This window comes from Chiloscyllium punctatum, chromosome 26 (assembly GCF_047496795.1).
Source record: "Chiloscyllium punctatum isolate Juve2018m chromosome 26, sChiPun1.3, whole genome shotgun sequence".
Lineage (NCBI taxonomy): Eukaryota > Metazoa > Chordata > Chondrichthyes > Orectolobiformes > Hemiscylliidae > Chiloscyllium > Chiloscyllium punctatum.
In genome coordinates, this window is record NC_092764.1 from 63,824,752 (window position 1) to 63,852,571 (window position 27,820).

General features: G+C 44.3%; 2 protein-coding genes across 2 annotated transcripts in view; both read left to right on the plus strand.

Annotated features, from left to right (window-relative positions):
• Positions 1-818: 818 nt before the first annotated feature.
• On the plus strand, positions 819-16,331 carry LOC140496219 (adhesion G-protein coupled receptor G1-like). The gene is made up of 9 exons (XM_072595719.1): positions 819-844; positions 3,258-3,402; positions 4,328-4,466; positions 7,954-8,097; positions 10,915-11,031; positions 11,137-11,179; positions 11,268-11,374; positions 14,672-14,790; positions 16,220-16,331. The coding sequence occupies exons 2-9, from the start codon at positions 3,296-3,298 to the stop codon at positions 16,266-16,268; spliced, it is 825 nt and encodes a 274-aa protein (XP_072451820.1). The 5' UTR covers positions 819-844; positions 3,258-3,295; the 3' UTR covers positions 16,269-16,331.
• Positions 16,332-21,594: 5,263 nt separating this feature from the next.
• The window catches only part of LOC140496220 (uncharacterized), a 100,205-nt gene continuing 93,979 nt past the window's right edge, over positions 21,595-27,820 (plus strand). Inside the window, exon 1 of the mRNA XM_072595720.1 lies at positions 21,595-21,658. Coding sequence (XP_072451821.1) covers positions 21,595-21,658 — 64 coding nt within the window. The remainder of the gene's footprint in view (positions 21,659-27,820) is intronic.

Sequence of the window (27,820 nt, forward strand, 5' to 3'; positions counted from 1 at the left end):
GCTCCATGTCCATCTGTTTATATGTGTCCCTGCCTGCTAGGCCTCAATGTTTAACAGGTACATCTGGAACCTCCACCAGACTGGGAAGGCTGAATAGGGCCCCAGTGAGAGCTGTATTAAAGCTTCAATTTTAAATGTTTGGATTTCCTTCAGCAGTCCAAGACTTGATCTCAGCCTGAGCCCCTGGTTAGTCCCCAATTCCACTCCTGTTAATGTGGGATTCCCCTCCAATCAGGGATAGATCGAGCAGGTACACAATAGCACCCACTGAAGGGCTTAGACTTGGGAATTCTCACATTTGGAGTCTGCGGACTGACACTTAGTGAAAAAAATGATTTTGTTTTCTTCACCATTGAAGTATTTCAACATTTAAATGATACTTGGGGACTGATCAAGTACAGGGACATTCTGGAATGTTCCCTGATCTCCTTTCACTTGCTCAAAACCAATTACACTTTTCATTTTTCTGAGTTCTGATGACAGGTAGAGACGTGAAGATGTTTAACATTTCCATGTTGGAGATGAATCATCTGTGAAATACTTATAGTATGAATCTTTAATTTAGGATGATCTGTTGCAATATTTTTACCATATTTCTTTACAGGACATTTTTGCCTTTTTTCCAAGTGGTGACCCATTTAAAATTACAACACAGAGTAACCTTTCCAATCATGTCAGTGTCACTACCCCAGTGACAGGCAGACCCTGTAAAACACCCCCGGTAAGACAGAATTATCCTTCAGTATCTCAATTCCATTATTTATAAACATCGATTTGATTGAAAAATATCTCACGTATGAATTTCCACTTTAGGAATCATCCTCCAGCCTGTCCTCTTCAGCAGGTAAATGAACTTTATCATAAAATCGACTATTCAGTTTTGGGAATTGTGGTACAGTGATGGCTGTATTAGTGCAGAACTTGCTGGATGGAAGCACAGTGGGAGAAAGACTACTGTAACAGCAGATTGTGGAAATATCTTGTTTGAATTTTCTTAAAGAACACAGACCCCATTTATCTCTCCACCCTGGAGGCTCTCTGCTTCTATTCCCGATGAAGGACTTTTGCCTGAAATGTCAATTTTCCTGCTCCCCAGATGCTGCCTGACCTGCTGTTCTTTTCCAGCACCACTCTAATCTAAACCACAGTTCCAATGATTTCAGCTTTATGGTGTATCCATTGTTTTACTGCAAATGTAGAGCAACCTGCTGTTAGTTTCCAAAGTCTTCAGAATAGAATTAAATATGAGATAATGATGGCAATGGTATTTTATATTCAGGATACTTCCCCTCAGGAGTCCACCAATCTCACTAACTTGGTGCAGTCTTCCCCCTAACCTGTCTCTCCCCCCTCCCACCAGATCCTGTTGATTTTCACTCATGCACTGCTCTGCATCAACCATCATTCCCCTCAGCTTTCACAGCAACCTTCAGCCAGAAGTGCTGAGTGGATGATCCATCTTGGCCTCCTCCAGTGGCCCCCAGCGTCAGAGATACCAATCTTCAGCCAATTCAGTTCACTCCACATAATATCAAGTGATGGCTGGAAATGCTGGATTCTGCAAAGGCTCTGGGCCCTGATCTGGCAATAGTGCTGAAGACTTGTGTTCCAGATGTTGCTGCATCCCTCGCTAAGCTGTTCCAGTACAGTTACAAAACTGGGATCTACACAATAATGTGGAAATTTGCCCAGACATGTCCTGCACATAAAAGGCAGGACAAATCCAATTCCTGCCCATCAGTCTACTCTCGACCATCAGGAAAGTGATGGAAGGTGTCCATCAACAGTGCGTTCCAGCAGCACCTGCTCAGTAACGCCGAGTTTAGGTTCCACCAGGCCATTCAGCTCCTGACCTCATTACAGCATTGGCTCAAAAATGGACAAAAAAACTGAATTCCAATGGTGAGGTAAGAGTGACAGTCCTTGACATCAAGGCTGCATTCAACCAAGTGTGGCATCAAGGAGTCCTAGCAAAACTGGAATTAGTGGGCATCAGGGGGCAAAATCTTTGGTATTTAGAGTCATCCCTTGACACATAGGAAGATACTCGTGGTTGTTGGAGGTCAGTCATCTTAGCTCCAGGACATCTCTGTACACATTCCTCAGAGTAGTGTCCTAGGCCCAAACATCTTCAGCTGCTTCATCAATGATCTTCCCTCCATCACCAAGTCAGAAGTGGGGGTGTTTGCCAATGATTGCTCAATGTTCAACATCATTCATGACTCCTCAGATACTGAAGCAGCCCAAGTTCAAATGTAACAAGATCTGGACAATATCCAGGCTTGGACTGACAAGTTTCAAGCCACACAAATGCGAGGGTGTGACCATCACCAAGAAGACACAATCTAACCCCAATCCCTCGACATTCAATGATGTTCCCATCACTGAATGCTCCACCATCAACATCCTGGGGTTATCATTAACCAGCAACTCAACTGGACTCACCACATTAACTCAGTGGCTACAAGAGCAGGTCAGAGGCTGTGACGAGTAACCCCTGACTCCGCAAAGCCTGTCCACCAACTGCAAGGTACAAATCAGGAGTGTGAGCGAATATTCCCCACTTACCTGGATGAGTGCGGCCCCAAAGATGCTCAACAAGCTTGAAACCATCCAGGATAAAGCAGCCCGCTTAATCCCCACTAAATCTAAGAGCATCCACTCCCTCCATCACTGATGCTCAGTAGCAGCAGTGTGAACTATCTACAAGATGCACTGCAGAAATTCACCAAAGATCCTCAGACAGCACCTTCCAAACCCACAACCACACCCATCTGGAAGGACAAGGGCAGCACAGACATGGGAACACCACAACCTGCATATTTCTCACCAAGACACTCACCATCGTGACTTGGAAATATATCACCATTCCTTCACCATCGCTGGGTCAAAATCCTGGAATTCCCTCCCTAATGGCATTGGGGGTCAACCCACAGCAGGTGGACTGGTTCAAGAAGACAGCTCACCCCCACGTTCTCAAGGGCAGCTGGGACGGGCAATAAATCCTGTCCAGCCAGCAACGCCCACATCCCCCAAATGAATAAATAAATAAAGAGCCCTTTCTTACATTACCCACGGGCTTATGACTAAACACCTTCTCCTCCTTTCAAAGAAACATCTGAACAAAGGTTTCCAATTCCCCAATTCTAGTTGCGAGTTTTGGGTAGTTTCTTGTTATTTCCTGTATTACTCCTGATAAAGTTCAAACCATTTTACTTGTTTATATTTTGTTTCCTTCATATTCCGTCATCGTGCAGGTAACAATCCCACTCCCCAGAATTTGGATCCCAACCAAATGTGCCGTGACATGATGCAGCAACTGCTTTCCCGGGAGAAAAATATGAACAACTCTGATTCAGTGAACAAATTCCTAGGGCAATGTGATGGTGTCATTCCTGACAGGTAGGTATCAGTGCTCATAAAATGTGATGTTCATCTGAGAACAGAATCTGTGGGATTGATTGGTCACACTGTGGTTAGCACTGCTGCCTCCCAGCACCAGTTATCTCAGTTCAATTCCAGCCTTGGCTGACTGTCTGATTGGTGCAGACTCAATGGGCCATGTGGCACTGCAGGAGATCTGTGATTTTCAACTTGTTGCTAATCAGCTGTCTGTTATAGACACCGTCTAATTTTCACCTCCAATTAATGTACAATTCCAGTTTCAGCCCGGTGATTAAACATCTACGAGCAAGCGTTCATATGGATGTTGTGTGGGGGTCAGGTGCTTACCTTTTGTCACGTGTTGGGTATTTCTCTCCTTTCCCTATGTTCCTGGTTCAGATCCTGGTTCAGGATAATTTCCACCCATCAAGGTCAGGTTCCATGTTGGCAGTGGTGAGCAGGTCTGTTAACATTGCTGATGGAATGGGGGCATTTGCAATATCACGAGAAGATGGAAGAATTTCTTTACATGTTCACCTTTTTAAAGCTCCCTTTTTTGTCTGTTTAAAGCTCCCTGATTGATCGCACTAATCCGTGATTAAAATGGTTAGTGCCTGACACACATGCCCAGTCCCTGGTAATGCTGGCTGCCAGACTCTGAGCACCCCCAGGGCTCACAGTATGAGAAATATATCTTGCTTCATTTCATCATTTACTTAATAATCCACAGTATGTTTTCCTGGATTTATTGAAGCACTTTACAGCATTTCCCCTGGAAAATCCTACATGTGTCATCAACAAGGTCCCTCTGGTTATGAGCTTGTGGGGGTGACCCCTTTACGTTTTATTGTGGAGCCATGTACATGTTGCTCACTGCACAGATGTTGCCAGGCTGAATATTTCCAGCACTTTCTGCTTTTATTAAATTGTGTTTCTGTTGTAGTACAACACTGGAGAGAATACTCGCAGAGATAGAAATTGAAGGAGGAAATCAATCCTTCTCAACGCCAAATTACTTTGCTCACATTCAAAAAATAGAAGCTGAAAAGTTCCCAGGACTTCACTTTCCTCCATCAGATTTGGTGAGTGTTGAGTTTAGCTGGGCATTGTAAGCAATGACTATCATGTGTTGGAAACTAACACCATTTTTAGAGAAAATGTTGTGAGAGGGCGTGAGAATCTTTCAGTGTAGTTATTTTAAACTGAAGTTAACCCTTCCTGTGAATTCACATTGATACTGTATTCTAGACGTACTTAATTCCACTCAATGTTTGTGAACTACCTCAGGGTCATACTTAATCCGATCCTGAGCCTCTCCAAAGGTGCTCTTGAATTTGGCATCAGGAGATACATCACAATTGTTGATAATTTTTATTATTCACTTCGAGTTTGGAATTGAAAAACAATGTAAATTTATGGATGAAACCAATAAAGATGGGGATTACCACAAATGATCAGAAATCTAATAATTGCAGAATGGGCACAAAGTTTACAAACAAATATCAATACGTATCAACATGTGATACATATTTTGTTTTGAAAGATAAAGACATCATCTCTTACTTGAAAACCAAGAATTTAATTTGAGGACAGTAACAAAAGGATCTCAGCAGCAGTACACAGATAATTAGGGTGGCATGGTGGTTTGATGGATAATACTGCTACCTCACAGCGTCATGGGCTTGGATTCGATCCCACCTTTGGGTGGCTGTCAGTGTGGAGTTTGCAGATTCTCCCCGTGTCTGTGTGAGTTTCCTTCAGGTGCTCAGGTTTCCTCCCACAGTCCAAAGTTGTGCAGGTTGCAAGGAATGACCGTGATAGTGTCCTGGGGTGTACAGGCTCGGTGGGTTAGCCATGGGAAATGTCGGTGTGTGGGTCTGGGTGAGATGCTCATTGGACTGTCGGTATGAACTTGATGGGCCAAATGGCCTGCTCCCACAATGTAGGGATTCTATAAAAATGCAGGTTTTTAAGTTCAGAATAAAAGAATCATCGTGCTTAGTTCACATCGAGGTGAATAGACTGAAAAGGAAGGAAATTATGCAAAACTTATCTCAAATCTTGGTTAGATCACTCTTGGAGTCCTGTTTACTCCAAGAGAATGTGGAGCTCACTACCAGGGGGAGGAATTGTGGTGAACTGCAGGGATGGATTGAAGGGGAGGTGAAGTACTGTACATCCATGTGGGAGAAGGGAATACAGCAAAGCTTTCTAAAGTGGGTTTGCAAATGCTCTGACAGAATGATGCAGCTTTACATTCTTCCATTTCCTCAATCTGTGGGTGTGGCCTTAATGATTCAACTTTGAGGTGTGGCTCCTGCAGCACTGACGTTGGCCAACCTTACACACTGTTTGAAAACCATGAGATTTCCTCAAACCTCTCTGACCTATACCACATGCCTCCATTCTTCAATGTTTCCCCCTTCATTTAAAAGTCTTTGCCCTTCCCCTGCTCTATCGGTCTTCCCCAGCTCCACTGGCCCTGACATCTCCCATTCTCCCTGAATGGCCACAACAACTTTTCAGCCTTGTACAGGTGCCCTGGGTGGGAAAGGTTCAGAACCCTGGAACACAGGGTAAGTCTATTAGAGTTAGATATTGAAATCCCCGAATCCCCTTTCGGGAATAAAATCTGCTGTGTTTACCTGGTCTGCACTACATGTGACTCTTGTCCAGGGCCGTGGTGAGGCCATACCGAGAATATTGTTGCAGTTTTGGTCTCCTTTTCTGAGGAAGGATACACTTGCTCTCGAGGGAGTGCAGTGAAGTTTTACCAGGCTGATTGCAGGGATGGCGGGACTGACACATGAGGAGAGATTGGCGAGGTTAGGATGGTTTTTGCTGGAGTTCAGATGAGTGAGTGGGGAATCTCATAGAGACTTATAAAATTCTAACAGGACTAGACAGAGTAGATGCAGGAGGATGTTCCTGATGGTGGGTGTGTCCAGAACAGGGGTCACAGTCTGACGATTCAGGGAAGACCATTTAGGATGGAGATGAGGAGACATTTCTTCACCCAGACAGTGGTGAGCCTGTGGACTTCATTAGCACAGGAAGTAGTTGATGACAAAATGTTGAATGTATTCAAGAGGTGGGGACCAAAATACTACAGATGTGGTCTCACTAGCACCTTGTTCAGTTGCAGTAAGACTTCCCTACTCTTATATTCCAACTCCATTGAAATCAGGGCCAACATTGTATTAGACTTCCTGATTACCTGCTGCACCTGTGAGTGGGCTTGTTGTGTTTTGTGCACAAGTTTCCCCAAGTCCCCTTGTATTGCAGCTTTCTGCAGGGTTTCTCCATTTAAATGACACTGTTTTGGTTTCTCTTCCAAAATGAACAGCTTTGCATTTTCTCACATTATGCTCCATTTACCAACTTTGTGCCCACTCACTGAACCGATCAGTATTTCTGTATAAACTGTTCATCTCCCTCTGACAAGTTGCCTTTCCACCTATTTTCCTTCAGCATATTGTTCCTGGTATTTCAGAGTACAGACTGTGATAAAGGCTCCCAATATGCTATTATCAGGGATCTTGGACTCTCAAGGTAAATGGATTTTCAGTTCTGTGAAAAATGTTCTGTGAAGCATTGGATCAAAACGACCTCTCCATGAAGTGATGTGCTTAAGCTAAACACCCAAACATGTCACCTGATGGAAAGACTATTGGACAATGTTTCTTTGTTTCTTTTCCCCCCCCCATTGGATGTGGGTGTCACTGACTGGGTCAGCGTTTATTGCCCATCCCCAGTTGCCCATGAAAAGGTGGTGGTGAGATCCCCTTCTTGAACTGCTGCAGTCCCTGTGCTGTAGGTAGACCCACAATGGGATTGGGAGGGAGCTCCAGGATTTTGACCCAGTGATAATGAGGTAATGGTGAAATACTTCCAAGTTAGAAAAGTGAGCCACTTGGAGTGTTTACCAATTTAAGATTCATGACAGACTGAGAGACAGTTGGAGAGAGGGTAGGGAGAGGTTTGAAAGAAAAGAATACATTCCAGTAAAAGAGCAGTTTAATTTTGACAGTCCCCAGACCATCAGAGCGAACAAGATGTCATAAGCTGTTTCAGCTGTACAGGTAGACAGAGCAGAAAAACTCCCTTAGCATTTCTTAGTCTGTCAGTGTCTGGGTATCTCAGAAAAGGCAGTAATGAGGAGAAAAGATCACAGGTGAATGTGTAAATGTCACCCTGGTGAGCTTGTCAGTTGAGTAAGAAATTGACCGGAGCGACAGTTCACAGGGGGTTAAGTCTGTTTGAGAGATACTATCGTGGAAATGGGTTCATGGGTCTTTTTGCTGTTTATGATTGAATACTTCCAAAACGTCTCACTTATATCATGTTGTTGGTTTTTCCAGTTTGTATGCTAAACTTCTGCTCTTAGTTAAAAGAATATGAGAAACCTTTTATGAATATGTTCAGTGACTGATCACCATGGTACCCAAATTGGAAAAATAAACTTTACAGTCACTCAAGTCAGGTTTCACTCTGGAATCTAACTGGTTCAGTATTATTACCAGCTGGGCTCATGATAAACAACTGATTTACCTTGTTTCATTCAAACAGATCCAGCAGAAAAATGTCTCAAGCTTAGCCCGAAAAGTTGAAATTGAATTGCCTCCAACTCTTCTGGACAAGGTTAAGGAACCACCAAATGTTCTGATATCGAGAATCATTTTTATTATCTATGGAAATACAAAACTTTTCCAGGTAACGTAGTCAGAATCAACATTGAAGTATAATGCAAGTTAATTCATTTGAAAAATAACAATCGGATAATATTATATCAAGTAATCGCTACATTGATGAAATTACCAATGTGAAATGTCGTGCTGTGCCTCGATCACCTGTGTAAGCTCTCTGACATACTTGTGACACTGCTTCAGACACAAGACCCACACTTGAAAACAGGAGAGAACACAGCTTCAGCACTCACTCTGTCACTCAAAGGAAAAGCTACCAAATTACATGAATCATTTAGACTGCCACTTAACTGTATTTTGCCTCTTGTATGGGGGCTTGTGTGCCTGTACGAACATCACATTTGACCCTTCAATTTACAAAACTCGTTAAGTAGTTTTTAGTTCTGGGCTGTATTGAAGTTATAGCAGGAGAACACTGGGTTTGAGAGCATAAACTGCTCAGAAGGACAGTGATGTCAACCCGAGCTATGCATCTCATTAATTTTGGAGATTTCGACTAAGCTTCTGTGTTCCGAGTTTTACTCACCTCTCCTTATAGCTCATACCCTCTCATCTAGGCAGCATCCTTGTAAACTCTTCTTTCTGAAGCCTCCAATCCTTCCTTTGGACTGACGACCAGAAATGAACACAAAATCCTTCGTGTGGCCGAATCAATGTCTTACATAGCTGCATCATGACCCCCTGACTCTTGAACACAATTCTCCAAGCAATTTTCTTCAATAAAGGCACAACATTAGTCCTCTGGCAACTCACCTGTGATGACAGATGAGTCAAATATTTCTGAATGGGCTCCACAATTTCTTCCGTCACTTCCCACAGCATTCTGGGAAACACTTGATCAGGTCCTGGAGATTTATTTAACGTTATGTTTTCTCAGACATTCAACACTTCCTCTTCTGCAATGTGAACTGTTTTCAACACATCAATATTTATTTACCCAGAGTTCCCTAGCCACCATCTTTATTCTCCACAGTAAAAGATTGACACATAGTATTTATTTTGTATCTCTCCCATCTCCTAACAGAGAGAGAACCTCATTGATCTATAAGGGACCCGATTCTCTCTCGAGCTCCTCTTTTACTGTTCATGTTTTGAGAGACACCTGAACCTTATCTGCCAAGGCTCTCATATCCCCTCTCTGACCTCCTGATCTCCCTGTTCAGAATGCTCCTACCATCTTTATACTCTTCATAAGAATCATTTGATCCCAGTTGTCTACATCTCACGTATAATGCTTTTGTATTCTTGAGGAGAACCCCAATCCCTTCATTCATCCATTGTTCTCTCAAAGGGTCATGAATCTATGGGATTCTCTATTCCAGAATGCAGTGGACATGGGAGACTGAATAAATTTGAGGAGGAGAGAAACAGATGTTTAATTAATACTGGGTTAGAGGGTTATGGGGAGAGGGCAGGATAGTGGAGTTAAGGCAGAGGTTAAATCAGCAATGATCAGTTGAACGGCAAAATAGGCTTGAGGGGCTGAGTTACCTACTCCTGCTCCTAGTTAATAGGTTTACTGTTTATTCCTGGTGTTTTGTCTGCTCCCTCTTGTGTGAAAATGGACACAAGGTGCTCAGTATATTGATCTATCATTGGCTTGGTGTTTCTTCCAGAATACCAGTCTCCAGCAAATAAAAATAACAAAGGAACCAACAGGAACAATACTTTCAGTTTTTGTTTATTTCATCTTTTGCATCACTTTGACGTTTCAAACATTAGTTGTCCTTATATGCTCCATTTTCATTCAGTAATTGTCTACTCTGGCCAGTTCATACTCACCAATTCTCCCAATCTCTCATATCCCGGGAAGTCCTCTGTAATTGTAAAAGAATTGGGCAGTATGGGTTGGAACAGCTTTAACGAGCTGGGAAAATAGCTGACATTGGGAGACCTGGAGTAAATACTGAAATGGAAGTGAAGGTGCTACAACCATCGGAAAATCCATGGATTGCAAAACCATTCCCAGTTTTAACTTGATGTCAGGTAAACTGGAACATCGGCAGTCACAGACAAAGTGTTCCTTTCCAGTACAGAGATCAGGAGATTACTTCCATCCACACAACATGAACTTTTCTATTTCCAATATTCAGTGCCCCGGATGAACAGCCTCTCATTACAGGAAGAGATTCTTCCTTCAAATGTCGGATCATAAACAATGTGTTCAAAGTTGTAAAGAACATATGAGGATTCAGTTTAAATCAGCCTTTTGGAATGTTTTGAGATTACTTGCAGTGTGGAAACAGGCCCTTCGGCCCAACACGTTCATACCGACCCGCTGAAGCGCACCCACCCAGACCCATTCCCCTATAGTTACCGCTGCACCTAACACTGCGGGTAATTTAGGATGGCCAATTCACCGAGCCTGCACATCTTTGGACTGTGGGAGGAAACCGGAGCACCCGGAGGAAACCCACGCAGACACGGGGAGAATGTGCAAACTCCACACAGTCAGTCGCCTGAGGCGGGAATTGAACCCGGGTCTCAGGTGCTGTGAGGCAGCAGTGCTAACCACTGTGCCACCGTGCTGCCCATATGTAGGTGAGGACATTCTGACAAATGAATCCAAACATGTTTCTGCAAACCTAAGCTGCCTCTGCCTTGTTTGGGTGGGCAGTTTCATGCTGGCTGTACACTCATACCATTCAGAAATGCTCCTTATTTTGCCTCACTTACTGAAATACCAATAAGGCCAAGTCTCTGCAAAAAGGGTTGGATATACGAATTTATTCAAATTTAATCCTGTTTAAAATACACTGTCCCATCTGTAAAAAGTATACACAGTCCTTAAGTATACATTACTCTTGCTGTTCTTTGTCTCCAGAGTGACAATAACAGCACTGTGTTAAACAATCTAGTAAGTGGAATAGAAGTGGTCAATGTCACCATTGAAAACCTCACAGACCCAGTGATCATTGTCTTCCAGAACACAACCTTGCCGGTAAGAGAAAAAACAAACATTCATTCATTCATCGTTGTGCAACTGAACAAATAAGTTATTTAAGTGAATGAGTGTCCTTTATGATGTAAATCAATTCCATTTTAGACTAACTCAAGTGGAAAATGTGCCTTTTGGGATTTCAGAAAAGGTGAGTTAACATTTGATAAAACAAAATTTGTTAGCTTTAGAATTGAGGAGTAATGGCTCACCTCTGATTTTCTAACTTTTCATTGTAGGGAGCACAAGTCATGGCATCTGGAGTGAGTCTGGCTGTACGACAGAAAGTCAGCTTCACAACATCACCTGCAAGTGCAACCACTTGACCTCTTTCGCTGTGTTACTGGTACGAATGATCCAATCAAATACTGTGTTTTATTCTGGAACAATAAATCTCCAGCATGCTGTGATCAATCTGTTCTCTCATTGTGGTTTGAATACAATTTCATTGTGGAATGAAAGGGAAGCAGAGAGACATAGATCATTGAAAGTACAGATGGGGACCATTCTGTCCATCACGTCTGTGTGTACCGAGAGGGATCTATCCCAAATCAATCCCACTTTCCAGTAGCTGCTCTGTAAATTATAACAATTACAAGCAGATCCAATTTTCATTTTTGAACATAATTAGGGTTTGACTCCATTACACTTTTCAGTTGCGAGTTCCAGATCCCTATCTTCTCCTCAACAGCCCTCTATTCATCCACAAATTAATCTAAATTTCTACCCCATGGTGAATGATCTCTCTGCCAAGGGAAACAGGCTCACTCTGCCTCAAGCGCCTATTGCATTGTCCATCTCAATTAAATTTCTCCTCAATCTTCCCTGTTCCAAAAAAGCCTGGTCTCTCCAATCTGTCCTTGTGTTCTTTATTCCTGGTGATATCTTTGTCAATGTCTGTGTACATTTTGTCTGTGATTAAATCCTTCCAGTAACCCTGTAAATGGTGTTGTGTGCAGGACTCCACCAGTGTCTGCCCTAGATTGAGCTGATGCTCTCTGCTGCTATATTTTACACCTTGGTTAATCAACAATCCCATTGGCCTTCTTTGCAGCTGATCGACCTAATTTGTAACCTCAGGGAACATGTGCTCCACAGTCTCTCTATTCCTTCACACCGCTCAGTATTCTACTATTTATTGTTTCTTCCCTCACCCATTTGCTCCCTTCCAATTCCCTACTTACATTTCTCTCCATCGTGTTTTCTCCCAGCTCAGTGGTAATCTCTCTAATGCCTGAAGCTTTCTTCCTCACTATCCATTTTTATAACATCTGCAAACTGAATCCTGTCCCTACCTCATTGATACCTGCCAAGTAAAGTAAGGGACAGAGCCTTACACAACCCCACTGAAACAGCCTCTCAATCACAAAAGCACTGTTGCCCATTCCCTTTCCTTCCTATCATTGAACAGCTCAGATTCAATTTGTCCCGTGCTCTTGGATCCTGTGGGTTCTTGCTTTTCTGCCCAGTCTCCCATATCATTCTTTCCCCTTAGAGTGGTCCCTGGCTGCTCAGTGATATCACTGACCCAGATAACAGGGAGGCAACATACCCCCCTGGTGTCTGTGGCTACAGTAATGGATGTTTATTCCCTTAAGTAGTGGTTGCACTTCCACTGTCATCATTCGGAATTTTATCGGTGTTTCCCTAAACAGAGTCACCAAGGTGCTCACAGTTTGGCATTGCCATCATCAGTTCACAAACCCACCTCCAATCAAAGAGAAAGATGCATTGGGACTCCTCCCTGGTTCTCTTTAGGCAGTCATTCATTCCCTCTCTGCTCGGGGATTCTTAAACTGCAGCATGTCAGCTCCTGCTCACACTCTGAAGCTCAAGCTGCTCCAGACGGTGATAATTCCTGTGTACGTGATTGTCCAGCACAAGAGGGCTCCTGTGGTACAGTGGGTAGTGTCCCTACCCCTGAGGCAGGAGGCTTGGGTTCAAGTCCTCCCTGCTCCAGAGGAGTGACATCACAATTCTGAACAGGTTCATGAGAAAATACCTTGTCCAACACGTGAAGCATCCTGGATTGTCACGTGCTACAGGGTGTGTACTCAACACAACGGAGGTGCCCCACCGTGTCCTTTTTCAGTGCACAGTGTATAAACGTACCAGAAAGACAGAGGGTTGTGCCTTATTTGAAAAATAGTCCCAGTTACTTGGAATCTGCTCCTCCTCCCCTTGTGCTGATATCACACTATTCTTTTATATCCCCACTGCTCCCATTCCCTTCCCTCCAGGCTTTCCATTTCAACCTCATTTGTTTCGACCTGATTTCTTGATCACAATGAAGTTATCAGTAACTGAACTGAAACATTTCCCTGTGAGTCGCTGATCTGCCTTGCTCTGTGATGCCACTTTGTTATGTGTTTCATGCTGTGTCCTTCAGCTCCCTTTGCTGTTACTCTGTTACACTGCCATTGAAATCACTGCAATTACTCCTGTGACCCACTTCACTCACCTGACTCTCTCCATCCTTGTGGGATCAGAAATTGTCATTGATGTGCTGAGGAAAGAGTCAAGTTGGCAATAGTCAAGGTCGAGGCATTTCAAGTTCAAATGATCCAAGGGCAGGCAGTTTTCTCCCAGAACCCCTTGCCAACCCAAGCGCCAAAAATAAAACATGGCACAAATTTTGATGTCTCCAAGTGTATCAGGCAAGAGAGAATACCAAATCAAAGTCTCTACCCAGTGCACATTTCTCTCTCCCAGAACAGGCCACTGTAAGCTATCATTTTTCTGACAGTACAACATGTCACATGATCATTGATGTAGATGAGATTGGAAATGTGTAATCCATTACACAGCAGACTGAATTGTTGGAGTTGTTTGTCGCCTTTACAGAAATCGTGGTTTCTGAGGGTTCGTTTTGAATTGCTACATGTCCATTTTGGTTTGACTGTCTCTTTCTCCACTGTATGAAATGTCCTTAATTTAGGCGGCATTTGATGTAGATTTAACAGAATAGAACAGAGACAATTAATTAAAAAGGACTTCAACAATCCTGGTTTCTAATACTCCGCTGTTTTGTCCAGCTGCTCCATTTTGATTGACAGATATTTCTCTGATCCTTTAGACCTCGGTTTCTTCTGCACATTGAATGGGAGCTGGGTGGGAGCTGGAGTTTTAAGGAACATTCAGAATAGTTGGTTGAGGCTGAACTGCCTCAATTCTGATGTGAAAAGAAAACAGGGTCACCCACTGGCAACGAAGCTGGTTTGACAGACTCTGCAAGATGGCACAATCCACATACATCTCCAGCTGCTCACAGCCATGGGACACTGTCTTCTGGGAGCTAAATGCAGCGTGGATTACAAGGGCACCTACAACCACTGTGCAGTTGAAGGCTGGTACAGCCAGTATTGGAAACTTCCCTCTGCACCAGTGAGGCATGTTGTACTGGAGACTGGACTTCTTTCGTCTTGTCCATATTTCATGTTTCCTTTCATTTTCCTTTTTCCTGTTATTTCTTCAACCTCTCCTCTTTCAGCCTTGAGTTAAGGTATGATTTGGCGGAAGTGCCTTTTGAACATTTCTAACAGCTTTCAGGATTTTTGTGATCAGCCCTTAAATATGGTGGATCTGTGGCTAGATCCCTGATGATGCTTTGATATAATAACATTTTGAATTTTCTTTCTCAAAGGACTATCACAGTGACGATGCCTCAGATGTTGCTTCATCGACACATTCTATTGCATTGATTATTGTTGGGGCCTTTATCATTTTCATAGTGATTACAGTTCACTGCTATGAGACAATCAGGTAAGAAAATCTGCTCTCAAGGCTGTCATTCTCCTTTTGAAGTGTATTTCTGCTGCCAATCCATTCTGTTTCACATTTACACATTGTTCATTCTGAATTGTTATTTCTTTCAATCAATTACAGGCTACATGCACAGACGCTAATACAAACTGATTGGATCAAGTGACTAGTTTCCACGTTTTACTTTGATTTTAGTGTATGCTTTGATTATTTGAATTTCTTCACACAATGAACAGTATAATAACAAACCCAAAGCAATGATCACCTATTAATAAACCTTTGACAAGGAGAAGGGACAATGTTGAATCAAATGTTGCTGTCTTGAATTGCCAACAACTCCTGAACTTCACTGTGAACATTCCAATGTGATGATCCCTATTTCAAACCTTGCAATCCCAGCCTGAAATTCTTTGTATTCTTGGATGTGAGCAGGTGGAAAACTGCAGGTTGGGTAGAAGTAATTAGAATATGGATTCACAGGGTGTATGAGGGGAAAATCCATACAGGATGTTCACACCGAAACACTGAAAGAATCTAAAACATTAATCTTTAGGTTTATTTCCCAAATTGTTCATTTATTCATGAAAGCTCCTCTCATGGACTTGTCTTCCGAGTCTTAGCTTTTCATAGGAGCTGATGCTTGACTTTACTCCCCTCCTGGGAGGGACTTCAAGCAGTTCACCCGTGGCCTATAGGACTGACTATTTTGAATTTTCGATGATGTGGCAAGTGAAATGTTGCCTTTGTTAAAGTGTTTTAAGTTGAAATTGTGTCAAATCAATGGTTGTAGTTTCTAGTTTCATTCTGGAGAGTTGAGCACCTGATCGAGGCTGGTCCCTCAGTGAAGTGTAAATGAAGTGCTGCAGTGGCAGAGGGGCTGTCTTTCAGATGAAGCATTAAATCAAAGGCCTCACTGCCCTCTCAGGTGGATAGAAAAGATCCCCTGGGCCTCTACTGAAACACAGCTGGGGAGCTAGACCAAAGTGGGTTTATACTCTTGTACTTGGGTATCTGTGAGGCCCATTACCAACCCCATTGCTGCCTTGAGACAAGGCAGGGTCTGTTAATGTGAAGGGTGCTGCACTTGCTGGAATTCCCAGCTCACCTCTGACACAGCCTCAAACCTGCCACAATGTACAGGATGTAGCCTGAAGGTGTAGGCCTGTTCCCTCACAATCAGGATTTCAGATTAAACTCAACTCTCGACAAATAATCATTCTAAATTCCTGTTTCTCACAGATTAACCCAACTTGTTCTCTCCCAATTGTTGTTTTTATTGTCAGAAACTTGTATCTTAAAGCCATTATGAATAAAGGCGTGTCAGTATTTCAAGCTCATGTCAAGGTCAAGCGAATGAAGACAATTGGCTCTGAAATATACTGTCAGTGGTTTGCTTCCTTTGAATATTTATATTCTCTTTCTTCAACAGCAGGATGATGTGGCCTTCAGGAAAACCTACAGGACGCTCCCGGTTCTAAGCAATTTGAACAAAATGATCCTGGCTTTTTCGTCTCGAGTGTCATTTCATTCTGTGGCTGGAATACATTTCAAATAGCTGAAGAATTTCCAAAGTTACTGCAAATGAAGAGACACAAACATAACCTTGTAACCAGAGCTGGTAATTTCTATGTCATACTTCATCATGAATGCTTGGAACAAACCTCCAGAATATCTTCTAGTGACAGGTTTGCCTCTGAAGCCAGTCTTCCTTTGTTAAATTGTTTATCACTGTCAATGGATTCCAATCTCACCTTAATGACTGCTCAGCTTGGAGTGTGGGTGAAGAAAGAGGAGGAAATCATTCCTTGATCTTAGTGTTACACTGCACCAAACTGTTGAGAAAAATGGTGAGAGCTAGTTCTCAGTCTTGAACCAGGAGAGCACACTCCTTCCTATTCACTGTCTCGGTGTTCTGCCTTCAGGATGTATGTCTGTCCAGCTCAAACAGCATTGCTGAAACCCAAGAAGCAAACTGCTGTGATTCTGGAATGCGCAGCTGACAGGCCTCATGGCGTTCCATAATGAGATAAGGATAACGGGAAACATGGGTGGGTGCATGTCATTCATGGTGGGGCATGGTGCCTCAGTGGTTAGCACTGCTGCCTGTCAATACAGAGACCCAGGTTCAATTCTAGCATTGGGCCACTGTCTGTGTGCAGTTTGCCCATTCTCCCCTTGTCTGTGTGGGTTTCTTCTGGGTGCTCTGGTTTTCTCCCACAATCCAAACGATGTGAAGGTCAGGTGAATTGGCCACGCTAAGTTGCCAAGTCAGGGGTGAATGGGACTGGGTCAGTGTGGGCTTGCTGGGCTGAAGAGCCTGTTTCCATATTGTAGGGAATCTAATCAAATCAAACCACTGAAACCCAGTGCTATCCCTGTCTGTCATACCTTGCTAAGGTATTTTACAAAGTTAGTAATAAAGCACATGGCAAGAAGGCAGAATGTAAAGTTTCAGGCTGAATACATTCAACACATCCTCCTTCCAAACATCAACCAGTTCAAACATATCAGTCTGTTTCACGCTGTCCTCACAAATGACAAGGTCCCTTTCAGTCGTGAATACTGAAGCAAAGTATTCATTCAGGACCTTCACTACCGCCTCCGACTCGAGGCACAAGTTCCCTCCACTATCCCTGACTGGCCCGACCCTCACTCTGGTCGTTCTCTTGTTCCTCACATCAGTGATAAAAACCTTAGGATTTTCCTTAATCCCACCCACTTAACCATTTTTATGCCCCTTTCTCGCTGTCCTAAGTCCGTTCTTCAGTACCTTCCTGGCCACATTGTACCCCTCGAGAGTCCTCAACCTTGCCTCCTCAACCTTAAGTGAGCTTCCTTCTTCCTCTTGACTAGAAGTTTCACATCCCTTCTTACCCAAGGTTCCTTCACCCGACCATCCCTTCCTTGCCTCAGTGGGACAAACCTATCCAGCACTATCAGCAACTGCTCCCTAAACAACCTCCACATTTCTGTCGTGCATTTTCCTGAGAACATCTGTTCCCAGTTTAGGTGTCCCAGTACCTGTCTAATAGCACTGTAAGTCTCCTTAAACCAACTGGATACTTTCCCATACCGTCTGCTGCTATCCTTCTCCATGACTATTGTAAAGGTCAGGGAGTTGTTGATCACTATCACTAAAATGCTCTCCCACCGAGAGATCTGACACCTGGCCTGGTCTGTTACCAAGCACCAAATCCAATATGGCCTTCCCTCTAGTTGGCCTACCTACATATTGAGTCAGGAATCCTTCCTGGACACACCTGACAAAAACTGTTCCATCCAAACGATTTGAACTGAGGAGGTTCCAATCAATATTAGAGAAGTTAAAGTCACCCATGACAACAACCTGTTATTTCTGCGCCATTCCAAATTCTGCCTTCCAATCTGCTCCTCCATGTCTCTGTTGCTATTGAGGGGGTCTGACAAACTGGATTAAACCCACCCAAAGAGTTCTTGCAAACCTCCTGCCCAATACATCGATGCTCCTCCAGTTCAGGTACAACCTGTCCTTCTTGTACAGGTCACCTTCCCCAGAAGGTATCCCAATGATCCATATCTCTGAAGGCCTCCCTCCTCCACCAGCCCTGCAGCCATGTGATCATCTACACTCGCTCTCTGTTTCTAGCCTCACTCGCCCTTGGCACTGGTAGCAATCCTGAGATTCCTACACTGCTCATCCTGTCTTTAATGCTTCCAAACTAATTCCCTGTATTCACTTTTCAGGACCTCATTGCTTTTCCTAGCTATGTCAGTGGTACTGATGTGTACCACAACATCTGGCTTCTTACCCTCCCCCTTAGGGATCCTGTAGACTTGATCCAAGACATCCCTCACTTTGTCATTGGGGAGATAACATGCCATCCGGGAGTCTCGTCTGCAACCACTGAATCTCCTGTCTGTTCCTCTCACCATTGAATCTCCTCTCACTATTGCTCTCCTATTTCCCCCCTTCCCTTCTGAGCCACAGAGCCAGGCTCAGTGACAGAGACCTGGCCATTGAGGCTTTCCCCTGATAGGTCACTGCTCCCAACAGTATCCAAAACGGTATAGTTATTGATGAGGGGGGTGGCCACAGGGGGGTCCCTGCACTGTCTGGATAATCCCTTTCCCTCTCCTCATGGTCACCATTCTAACAGTGTTTGTCATTACACACTATAATTATTTCTGAATTGGAGATGCCGGTGTTGGACTGGGGTGTACAAAGTTAAAAATCACACAACACCAGGTTATAGTCCAACAGGTTTAATTGGGAACACACTAGCTTTCGGAGAACTGCTCCTTCATCACAATCACCTGATGAAGGAGCGACGCTCCGAAAGCTAGTGTGCTCCCAATTAAACCTGTTGGACTATAACCTGGTGTTGTGTGATTTTTAACTTTATAATTATTTCAAATTTGCTGAGGTGCTTCTCTATTAATTAAAGGTAATTTTCTATCGAAAAACTGATTTCCAAGAAGAATTGACATAATTTATGAAATCATTAGCAAGTTTGTTTCACGTTTGTTGGAGAAATTATATTTTGACGTTTTAATCATTGGAAGACATATCCTATTGGAGTTGAGTGTGAGACTTGCTGGATATTGAGACACTGAAGTAATCTGAATACCTGATGGATCAAACAAATGTACAAGTTGTGTCTGATTATTGCAGGCTGGTGAGAATTTGCTCGGACAGAGTCCACATCCTATTGTGTTTCATGCTTTACTTCCCAATAATAAAACAAAATGAAATAGCTGTTCTCACATTGTTATATCTGATTATTTAAAAATACTCTCAAAAGCGATGATGACCAAACTGGTGCCAAACCAGCAAAAGGATACACTAATTAGGAGGAGGTGGCCATTTGGCCCATTGACCCCACTCCGTCATTGAATACAATCCTGGGGCTGACCTGATTGTGGCCTTGACTCCACTTTCCGACCTGGAGCCTTCGACAGAGACTTCTTTGGTCTAAAAGCAATCCCACCCAACCTTCAATATATTCAATGACCCGGCCTCCACCACGATCCAGGCAGATAAATTCCAAAGATTAAGGATTCTCCAAAAGGGAAAATTCTTCTTCATCTCCACATGAAATGGGAGGCCCCTTTTATTCGTGATCCCCATCGCTGTGGATTACCCTACAAGGGAAAACAATCCTCTCAGTCCCCCTCAGAACCTTATCAGTTTCAATAAGATCCCCCTCATTCCTCCAAATTCCAATGAGCATATGCCCCCAACCTGTTCAAAGTTTCCTCATAATAAAATCCTTTCATCCCAGGGATCAGCTTGGTGAACATTCTTCAAATTGTTCCCAATGGTATTCTCTCCCTCCTGAAGGAAGGAGACCAAAACTCTACACAGTTCTCATGGTGTTGTCTCATCAATCCTCATCAATAATCTAGCAGGTCAAAGGTTTCCCACTAACAAAACCAAGCTTGGACTCTGCCTGATTGTATTGTAATCATCTAAATGCCTTGTGACCACCTTCTTTCCCAACCCTCATTCTCAAGCTTCACCCTGGAATGCTCACTGTAGCTACTCATACTATTTGTTGAAGTTTTTATTTTGTTTTACTATTTCTTGCTCGTTCCCTTGCAATGCCCCAATTTCTTCCCCAAAATGTTTCATCTTCCTTTCCTGATCTCCAATCTGCTTTGCTTTTCAAATTAAACATGCGACAGTATTCACTTCATCTTGGTGTGACCTCAGCAATGGCAAAAACGCCGGGACAAAATGGAGAGGCATCAGAATCTCAACACTGATTGTAATTTTTCACTTCAACCTTAAATCCTTCAGCACCTCGCTATTGAGAGGTAACTATCTCATTTTGATGCATTTGCATCTTATTAATAGTCCAATTCACCTCATTTATATGACACTGACAATTCTCCTCCCGTTCTCTGAGAAACGAGACAGCACAAGTTTCCACCGTGTAACCCTGAAGACTGCACCTCACTGATTGCTTGTCCCAGCCATCAGCCATCTCTGCCTTCAGCATAGTATCCCTGCATACTCCATGGCCATCACCCTCCTTGACCCTTCATCCATAATCAGTCAAGGGACCGGTCTGATTCCAATCCAGGATGTGGAGCATGGTCAGTCCGGAGATCCATTACCTTACAGTCCATGGACTGGATCACGATCAATCCCAAAGGCCTAGGGCAGCCAGTCCCCAGGTTACAGGGAGACCAGACAGGGTGTAGTGGAGACATCAGTCGGGGCTGCGCTAGGTTCAGTCACGGCTGTCCCTCCAAGTCAGACCTAAGGGGTGGCCCACTGTCAGTCCTCAGCTCAGTCCTTGTTGGAGTTCAGACAAATGAGGGAGGATCTCATAGAGACAGAGACTTTCACAGGACTGGACAGGGTAGATGCAGGGAGGATGTACCCGATGGTGGGTGTGTCCAGAACCAGGGGTCACAGTCTGAGGATTCAGGGTAGACCATTTAGGACGGAGATGAGGAGCCATTTCATCACCCAAAGAGTGGTGAGCCTGTGGAACTCATTACCACAGGAAGGAGCTGGTGACAAACCATTGAATGTATTCAGGAAGCAGCTCGAGATAGCACTTGGGGCGAATGGGATCAAAGGTTATGGGGCGAAAGCAGGATTAGGCTATTGAGTTGGATGGTCAGCCATGATCATGATGAATGGTCAAGCAGGCTTGAAGGGCCGGATGGCCTCCTCCTCCTCCTATCTTCTGTGTTTCTGTATTTTGCTCAGTATCATTCAGGGGCATATGGGTGAAGGATCATGGTAACCTGGGGAAAGTGAGCTACTCATGCCTAGGGGTGGATTTCATTGCATCGAGTCACTAGGGGGATATGAATCGACAGGGGGACGTTCTAGAGAAGAAAGATGAAATCAGAGGGAGACTGGCTCTCCCAGGTAACGATCATGCAAAGCCATCAAGGACATTGGAATTTATAAATTCATTGCCCATCGGACTAAAGTGAGCACATTAATTGTAACATGAAGGTGCTCTAAGAATCAGGGGGACACTGTAAGGTCATAGGGAACACAGGGTCAGCAACATAAAAGGGAACATGAAGGATGGAGGGAAAATATTCTCACACAGAAATAGCCTGCAAGTCTCTCACAAGAACATGAAACTTTATCACAAAAGCTCAAATATCAATTACACAACAGCAGCAAAACTGGCTGAGACCAGATGAAAAATGGGTGGAGCAGATATTCCTCTTCTGGGGTGGGTGGAGTGGTTAAGAATCAATTAGCCCTGATGTTAATGTGAGGGAAGCACAGCCCAATGAAGCTGGGTCAGTGTGTGCGACATACAGGCTTCCCTCTTCCCACATGAGCCACCAGGTTCTTCTCCAGCTAATTCCAGAATGTTGTCCCTGCAGGGAGTGAGGAGCTGAAATCCACCAGATTATGGAAAGATGTCGAGGCAATAAGGTAGTGGCGATGGGAGATTTTAATTTTCCCAACATTGACTGGGATACACTTCGCGTCAGAGGCCTGGATGGGATAGAATTTGTAAGAAGTGTCCAGGAGAGTTTTCTAGAGCAATATATCAATAGTCCGACGAGGGAAGGGGCCATATTGTACCTGATATTGGGGAATGAACCAGGTCAGGTGGTAGAAGTTGCGGTGGGGGATTTCTTTGGGAACAGTGACTGTAATTCTCTAAGTTTTAGAATACTCGTAGACAAGGATGAGAGTGGTCCTAAGGGAAGAGTATTAAACTGGGCTAAGGCCAATTATATCAAAATTAGGCAGGAGTTGGGAAATGTGGATTGGACACAACTATTTGAAGGGAAGTCCACATTTGAGATGTGGGAGGCTTTCAAAGATAGGTTAAAGATAGTGCAGGATAGGCATGTCCCATTGAAGGCAAAGGATAGGGAAGGGCAAGATTCGTGAATCGTGGATGACAGGAGAAATCGTACGATTAGCCAAGAGGAAAAGGGAAGCATATATAAGGTCCAGGCAGCTAAGAACAGAGTGGGCCCTGGAGGAATATCGGAAGAGTAGGACCAGTCTTAAACGAGAAATCAAGTGGGCGCAAAGGGTGCATGAAATAGCTTGAGCGAGCAGAATTCAGGAGAATCCCAAAGCATTTTCTTCTTATATAAGAAGCAAGTGGGTAACTAGAGAAAGGATTGGTCCCCTAAAGGATAATGAAGGAAGGCTGTGTGTCGAACCTGAGAGAATGGGTGAGATTCTGAATGATTACTTTGCATCAGTGTCCACGGAGGAGAGGAACATGATGAATGTTGAGATTAGAGATTAGTCTGGATCATGTGAACATAAGTAGGGAAGATCTGTTAAGTATGCTAGAGGTTATTAAGGTGGACAAATCCCCAGGACAGGATGGGATCTATCCCAGGTTGGTGAGGAAGATGAGAGAGGAAATAGGTGTGGCCCTGACAGATATCTTTGTGGCATCCTTAAACACAGGTGAGGTGCCAGAGGACTGGAAGTTTGCTCATATTGTACCCCTGTACAAGAAGGTTAGACGGGATATTCCAGGTAACTATAGACCAGTGAGCCTGATGTCGGTGGTGGGAAAGTTGCTGGAGAAGGTACTGAGGGATAGGATCTACTTATATTTAGAAAGGAATGGGCTCATCAGTGAGAGGCAACATGGTTTTGTGTGGGGGAAATCGTGCCTTAACAACTTAATAGAGTTCTTTGAGGAGGTGACCAAATTGATTGATGAAGGAAGGGCTTTTGATGTCGTACAGATGGACTTTAGTAAGGCTTTTGATAAGGTTCCCCATGGTAAACTAATGGAGAAAGTGAAGTCACATGGTGTGCAGGGTGTTCTAGCTTGGTGGATAAGGAACTGGTTGAGCAACAGGACACAGTGAGTAGTAGTTGAAGGGAGTTTCTCAAAATGGAGAAAAGGTGACCAGTGGTGTCCCACTCGGGTCAGTGCTGGGGCCACTGTTGTTTGTGATATACATAAATGATCTGGAAGAGGGCACTGTTGGTATGATCAGCAAGTTTACAGATGACGCAAAGATTGGGGGAGTAGCAGAAAGCATAAGGGACTGTCAGAGAATATAGGAGGATATAGATAGACTGGAGAGTTGGGCGGAGAAGTGGCAGATGGAGTTCAATCCAGACAACTGTGAGGTGATGCACTTCAGCAAGTCTGATTCGAGAGTGAATTATACAGTGAATGGAAGAGTCTTGGGAAAAGTTGATGAGCAGAGAGATCTGGGAGTGCAGGTCCATTGTACCCTGAAGGTAGCTGCACAGGTGGATAGAGTGGTCAAGAAGGCATATGTTGTGCTTGCCTTCATTGGGCGGGGTATTGAGTATAAGAGCTGGCAAGTCATGTTAAAATTGTACAAGACATTGGTTCAGCTGCATTTCGAATACAGTGTACAGTTCTGTTCGCCACATTACCAAAAGGATGTGGAAGCTTTGGAGAGGGTTCAGAGAAGGTTTACGAGGATGTTGCCTGGTATGGAAGGTGCTAGCTATGAAGAGAGGTTGAGTAGGTTAGGTTTGTTTTCATTATGAAAAAGGAGATTGAGGGGGAACCTGATTGAGGTTTTCAAAATAATGAAGGGTATCGACAGGGTGGATAGCGATAAGCTTTTTCCCAGGGTGAAGGATCCAATAACGAGAAGTCACGCTTTCAAGGTGAGAGGTGAAAAGTTAAAGGGGATTACACGCGGCAATTACTTTACGCAGAGGGTGGTGGGTGCCTGGAATGCATTGCCAGCAGGGGTGGTAGAGGCAGGCACGGGAGATTCATTGAAGATGCGTCTGAACAGATGCATGAGGAGGTGGGGAGCAGAGGGATACAGACGCTTAGGAATTGGGCGACAGGTTTAGACAGTAGATTTGGATCGGTTCAGGCTTGGGGGGCTGAAGGGCCTGTTCCTGGGCTGTAAATATTCTTCGTTCTTTGTTCTTTGTTCACTCCCCTCCACCTTGGGCCTCTCAATCAGGTTATTGGCCAATTTGTCCTGCAATGAGAGAAAAGGAGGAACTGAGCATGTGCAGGGGAATGAAGTGTCAATAGCAGTGATGCAGGGTCACCAGTGAGTAGTAACTACATAATCACTGAAAAGGACAGCGATAGAACAGGAGTTAGAAGAATTCTCAATTGGAGGTGGAAGGTCAGCTGTGCAATGACTTTGCGAAAGTGTGGTGGAAACAGGTTCTTGAAGGTAAATCAGTGTCAGTGCGCTGCAAGATATTCAAGTGGGAGATTCGAGGGTTTTAGAGTAAATATGTTCCCACAAAGAAAAAAGGGGGCAATGGCCAAATCTCAAGACCCACTCTCTCCAAGATATCAAGGAGCTTATGGGGATAACATAAGGCAGAAAGGAAAGTTTCTATCCAATACCGAGGGGTGTTGTGGGAGAGCAGCAGTGCACCTTCCTCAGGGCCAGAATGATCTGGGTACATGTCCCATCTGCCCCAAAGGTGTGTCACATCACGTCTAACCAGTATCTGACTGAAGTAAATAATTATGTCTGATGCTGAGAACTCACACTGTAGAAAATTAAGAGGGGTAGGAGAGTGAAAAGAGAAATCAAAAAGGATATTAGGAAAGCAAACTGAAGTGTGTTCCAGATGGCCTCCTTCTTTAGAGACCACAATTTCCCTTCCCACGTGGTTGAAGATGCCCTCCAATGCTTCTCATTCACATCCCACACCTCTGCCCTCAAACCTCACCCCTCCAACCGTAACAAGGACAGAACACCCCTGGTGCTCACCTTCCACCCTACCAACCTTCGCATAAACCACATCATCCGCCGACATTTCCACCATCTCCAAACAGACCCCAGCACCAGGGATATATTTCCCTCTCCACACCTGTCCACCTTCCACAAAGACCGTTCCCTCCGTGAATACCTGGTCAGGTCTACGCACCCCAACAACCCACCCTCCCGTCCTGGCACCTTCCCCTGCCACTGCAGGAATTGCAAAACCTGCGCCCACACCTCCTCCCTCACCTCCATCCAAGGCCCCAAAGGAGCCTTCCACATCCAGCAAAGTTTTACCTGTACATCCACCAATATCATTTATTTTATTCGTTGCTCCCGATGCGGTCTGATCTACATTAGGGAGACTGGACACCTCCTAGCAGAGCGCTTTAGGGAACATCTCTGGGTCATCCACACCAATCAACCAGACCGCACTGTGGCCCAACATTTCAACTCCCCTTCCCACTCTGCCGAGGACATGGAGGTCCTGGGCATCCTCCACCGCCACTCCCTCACCATCCGACGCCTGTAAGAAGAATGCCTCATCTTCCGTCTTGGAACACTTCAACCCCAGGGCATCAATGTGGATTTCACCAGTTTCCTCATTTCCCCTTCCCCCACCTCACCCCAGCTCCAACTTTCCAGATTAGCACTGCCCTCATGACCTGTCCTACCTGCCAATCTTCCTTCCCTCCTATCCACACCACCCTCCTCTCTGACCTATCATCTTCATCCCCACCCCCATTCACCCATTCTACTCTATGCTACCTTCCCCCACCCTCCTCCCTGACCTATCACCTCCATCCCCACCCCCATACACCTATTGTACTTTATGCTACTTTCTTCCCAGCCCCATCACCCTCTCATTTATCTCTCCACTCTGCAGGCACCCTGCTTCTATTCCTGATGAAGGGCTTTTGCCCAAAACGTTGATTTTCCTGCTCCTCGGATGCCGCCTGACCCGCTGTGTTTTCCCAGCACCACTCTTATCTAGCCTCAATTTTTATATCCATCCCGTATTGCTGTACCCACCAGACTTGCACTTTGCACTAACAGGAACATACTGTCTCTGAACATCCATTATCTCATTTTCGAAGGCCTCCCCATCTCTAACCATCACCTCCCCATCTCAACCCCGTGAATTACCTCACCCAATCAACTTTTGAAAGTTCCTACCTAATATCATCAATGTCCTTTTCTAAACTATGTTAAAACTAATGAAATTATGATCCAATAAGAAAACCAAAAGAAATCCTGATGCTGGAAATCAGAAACAAAAACAGAAATTGCAAGAAAACGTCAACAGGTCTGGGAGCATCTTTGGAGAGAAATCAGAATTGACATTTTGGGTTTAGTGACCGTTCCTCAGAACTGATGGTAGCTGGGAGAATGTTGGCTTTTATACAGAAGATGGGTTTGGGGAGGGGTTGAGGGGTAAGCGACAGGTGGAGATAGAGCCCAAAGTGAGAGATGGACAGTCAGACAGACAAAGGAGTAGATAATGGTCAGCTTAGGAAACCCAACCCCAAACCAACCCCCACACACTAGGTCTTGTTATCACATGGTCTGCTATTACACACAGCCCATTGTAAGACACAAATTGTCCCCAGTTTCAGTGATTCATTCTCCGAGACTGACCGTCTGGATTTGAATTGGGTGCATTGTCAAATCTTCGTCCTTGCAGAATCCCTTGCTCAGCAAAAGGAACTCGAGCTGCTGAGATACTTGTTGTGGTTCTCAAGCTGTTGACTTTCTGAATATAAAAGGGACCTTTCAGGAGCCTGTGCCTGTGAGACTCCTCTCTGGATATGGGAATAAATCAGCTCCCACAGTTTCTCATGGTCTCGGTGGTATTTCAACAGCTACCATCTGCTCAATTTGCTGGATATTTCTGTGTTTCTTATCTAAACAGCTCCTTATAGAGTGACAGATGGTTTCTGTTGTAGTAAGACAGGCTTATCCTACTTGAGATTCAATAAGAGTGTACCAGAAGGATCTAACATTTATCCAGAAGCCAGATTTCCAGCAGGTATTCCCTGGACTGGGAAATCACTCTCTGGTCCCGAGGACAGCGGTGAAGAGAAATGGGGAAAGGACACATCTGAGACTTTCCACTGAACACCGAACCTGAACCTGTGCTCTTCAAAGTTCCCAGAAACATCCTTGAACTTTGACAGTGGGGCTCAGTTGGCTGGAGAGCTGGTTTACAGTGCAGGGTGTTGCCAACAGTGTGGGTTCAATTCCTGCATGAATTGAGGTTCCCATAAAGGGCTCTTCTTCTCAACCTATCCCTTCCCCTGTGCAGGGTGACCCTCAGGTTAAACCAGGACCAGTTGATTCTCTCTCTGCAATGGAC

Excerpts from the sequence above, each read along its gene's own strand:
- LOC140496219 (XM_072595719.1), top strand. The coding sequence starts at position 3,296 with ATGTGCCGTGACATGATGCAGCAACTGCTTTCCCGGGAGAAAAATATG. Across the intron at positions 4,467-7,953 it reads ACTTTCCTCCATCAGATTTG|ATCCAGCAGAAAAATGTCTC; the intron begins GTGAGTGTTGAG and ends TCATTCAAACAG. Across the intron at positions 8,098-10,914 it reads GAAATACAAAACTTTTCCAG|AGTGACAATAACAGCACTGT; the intron begins GTAACGTAGTCA and ends CTTTGTCTCCAG.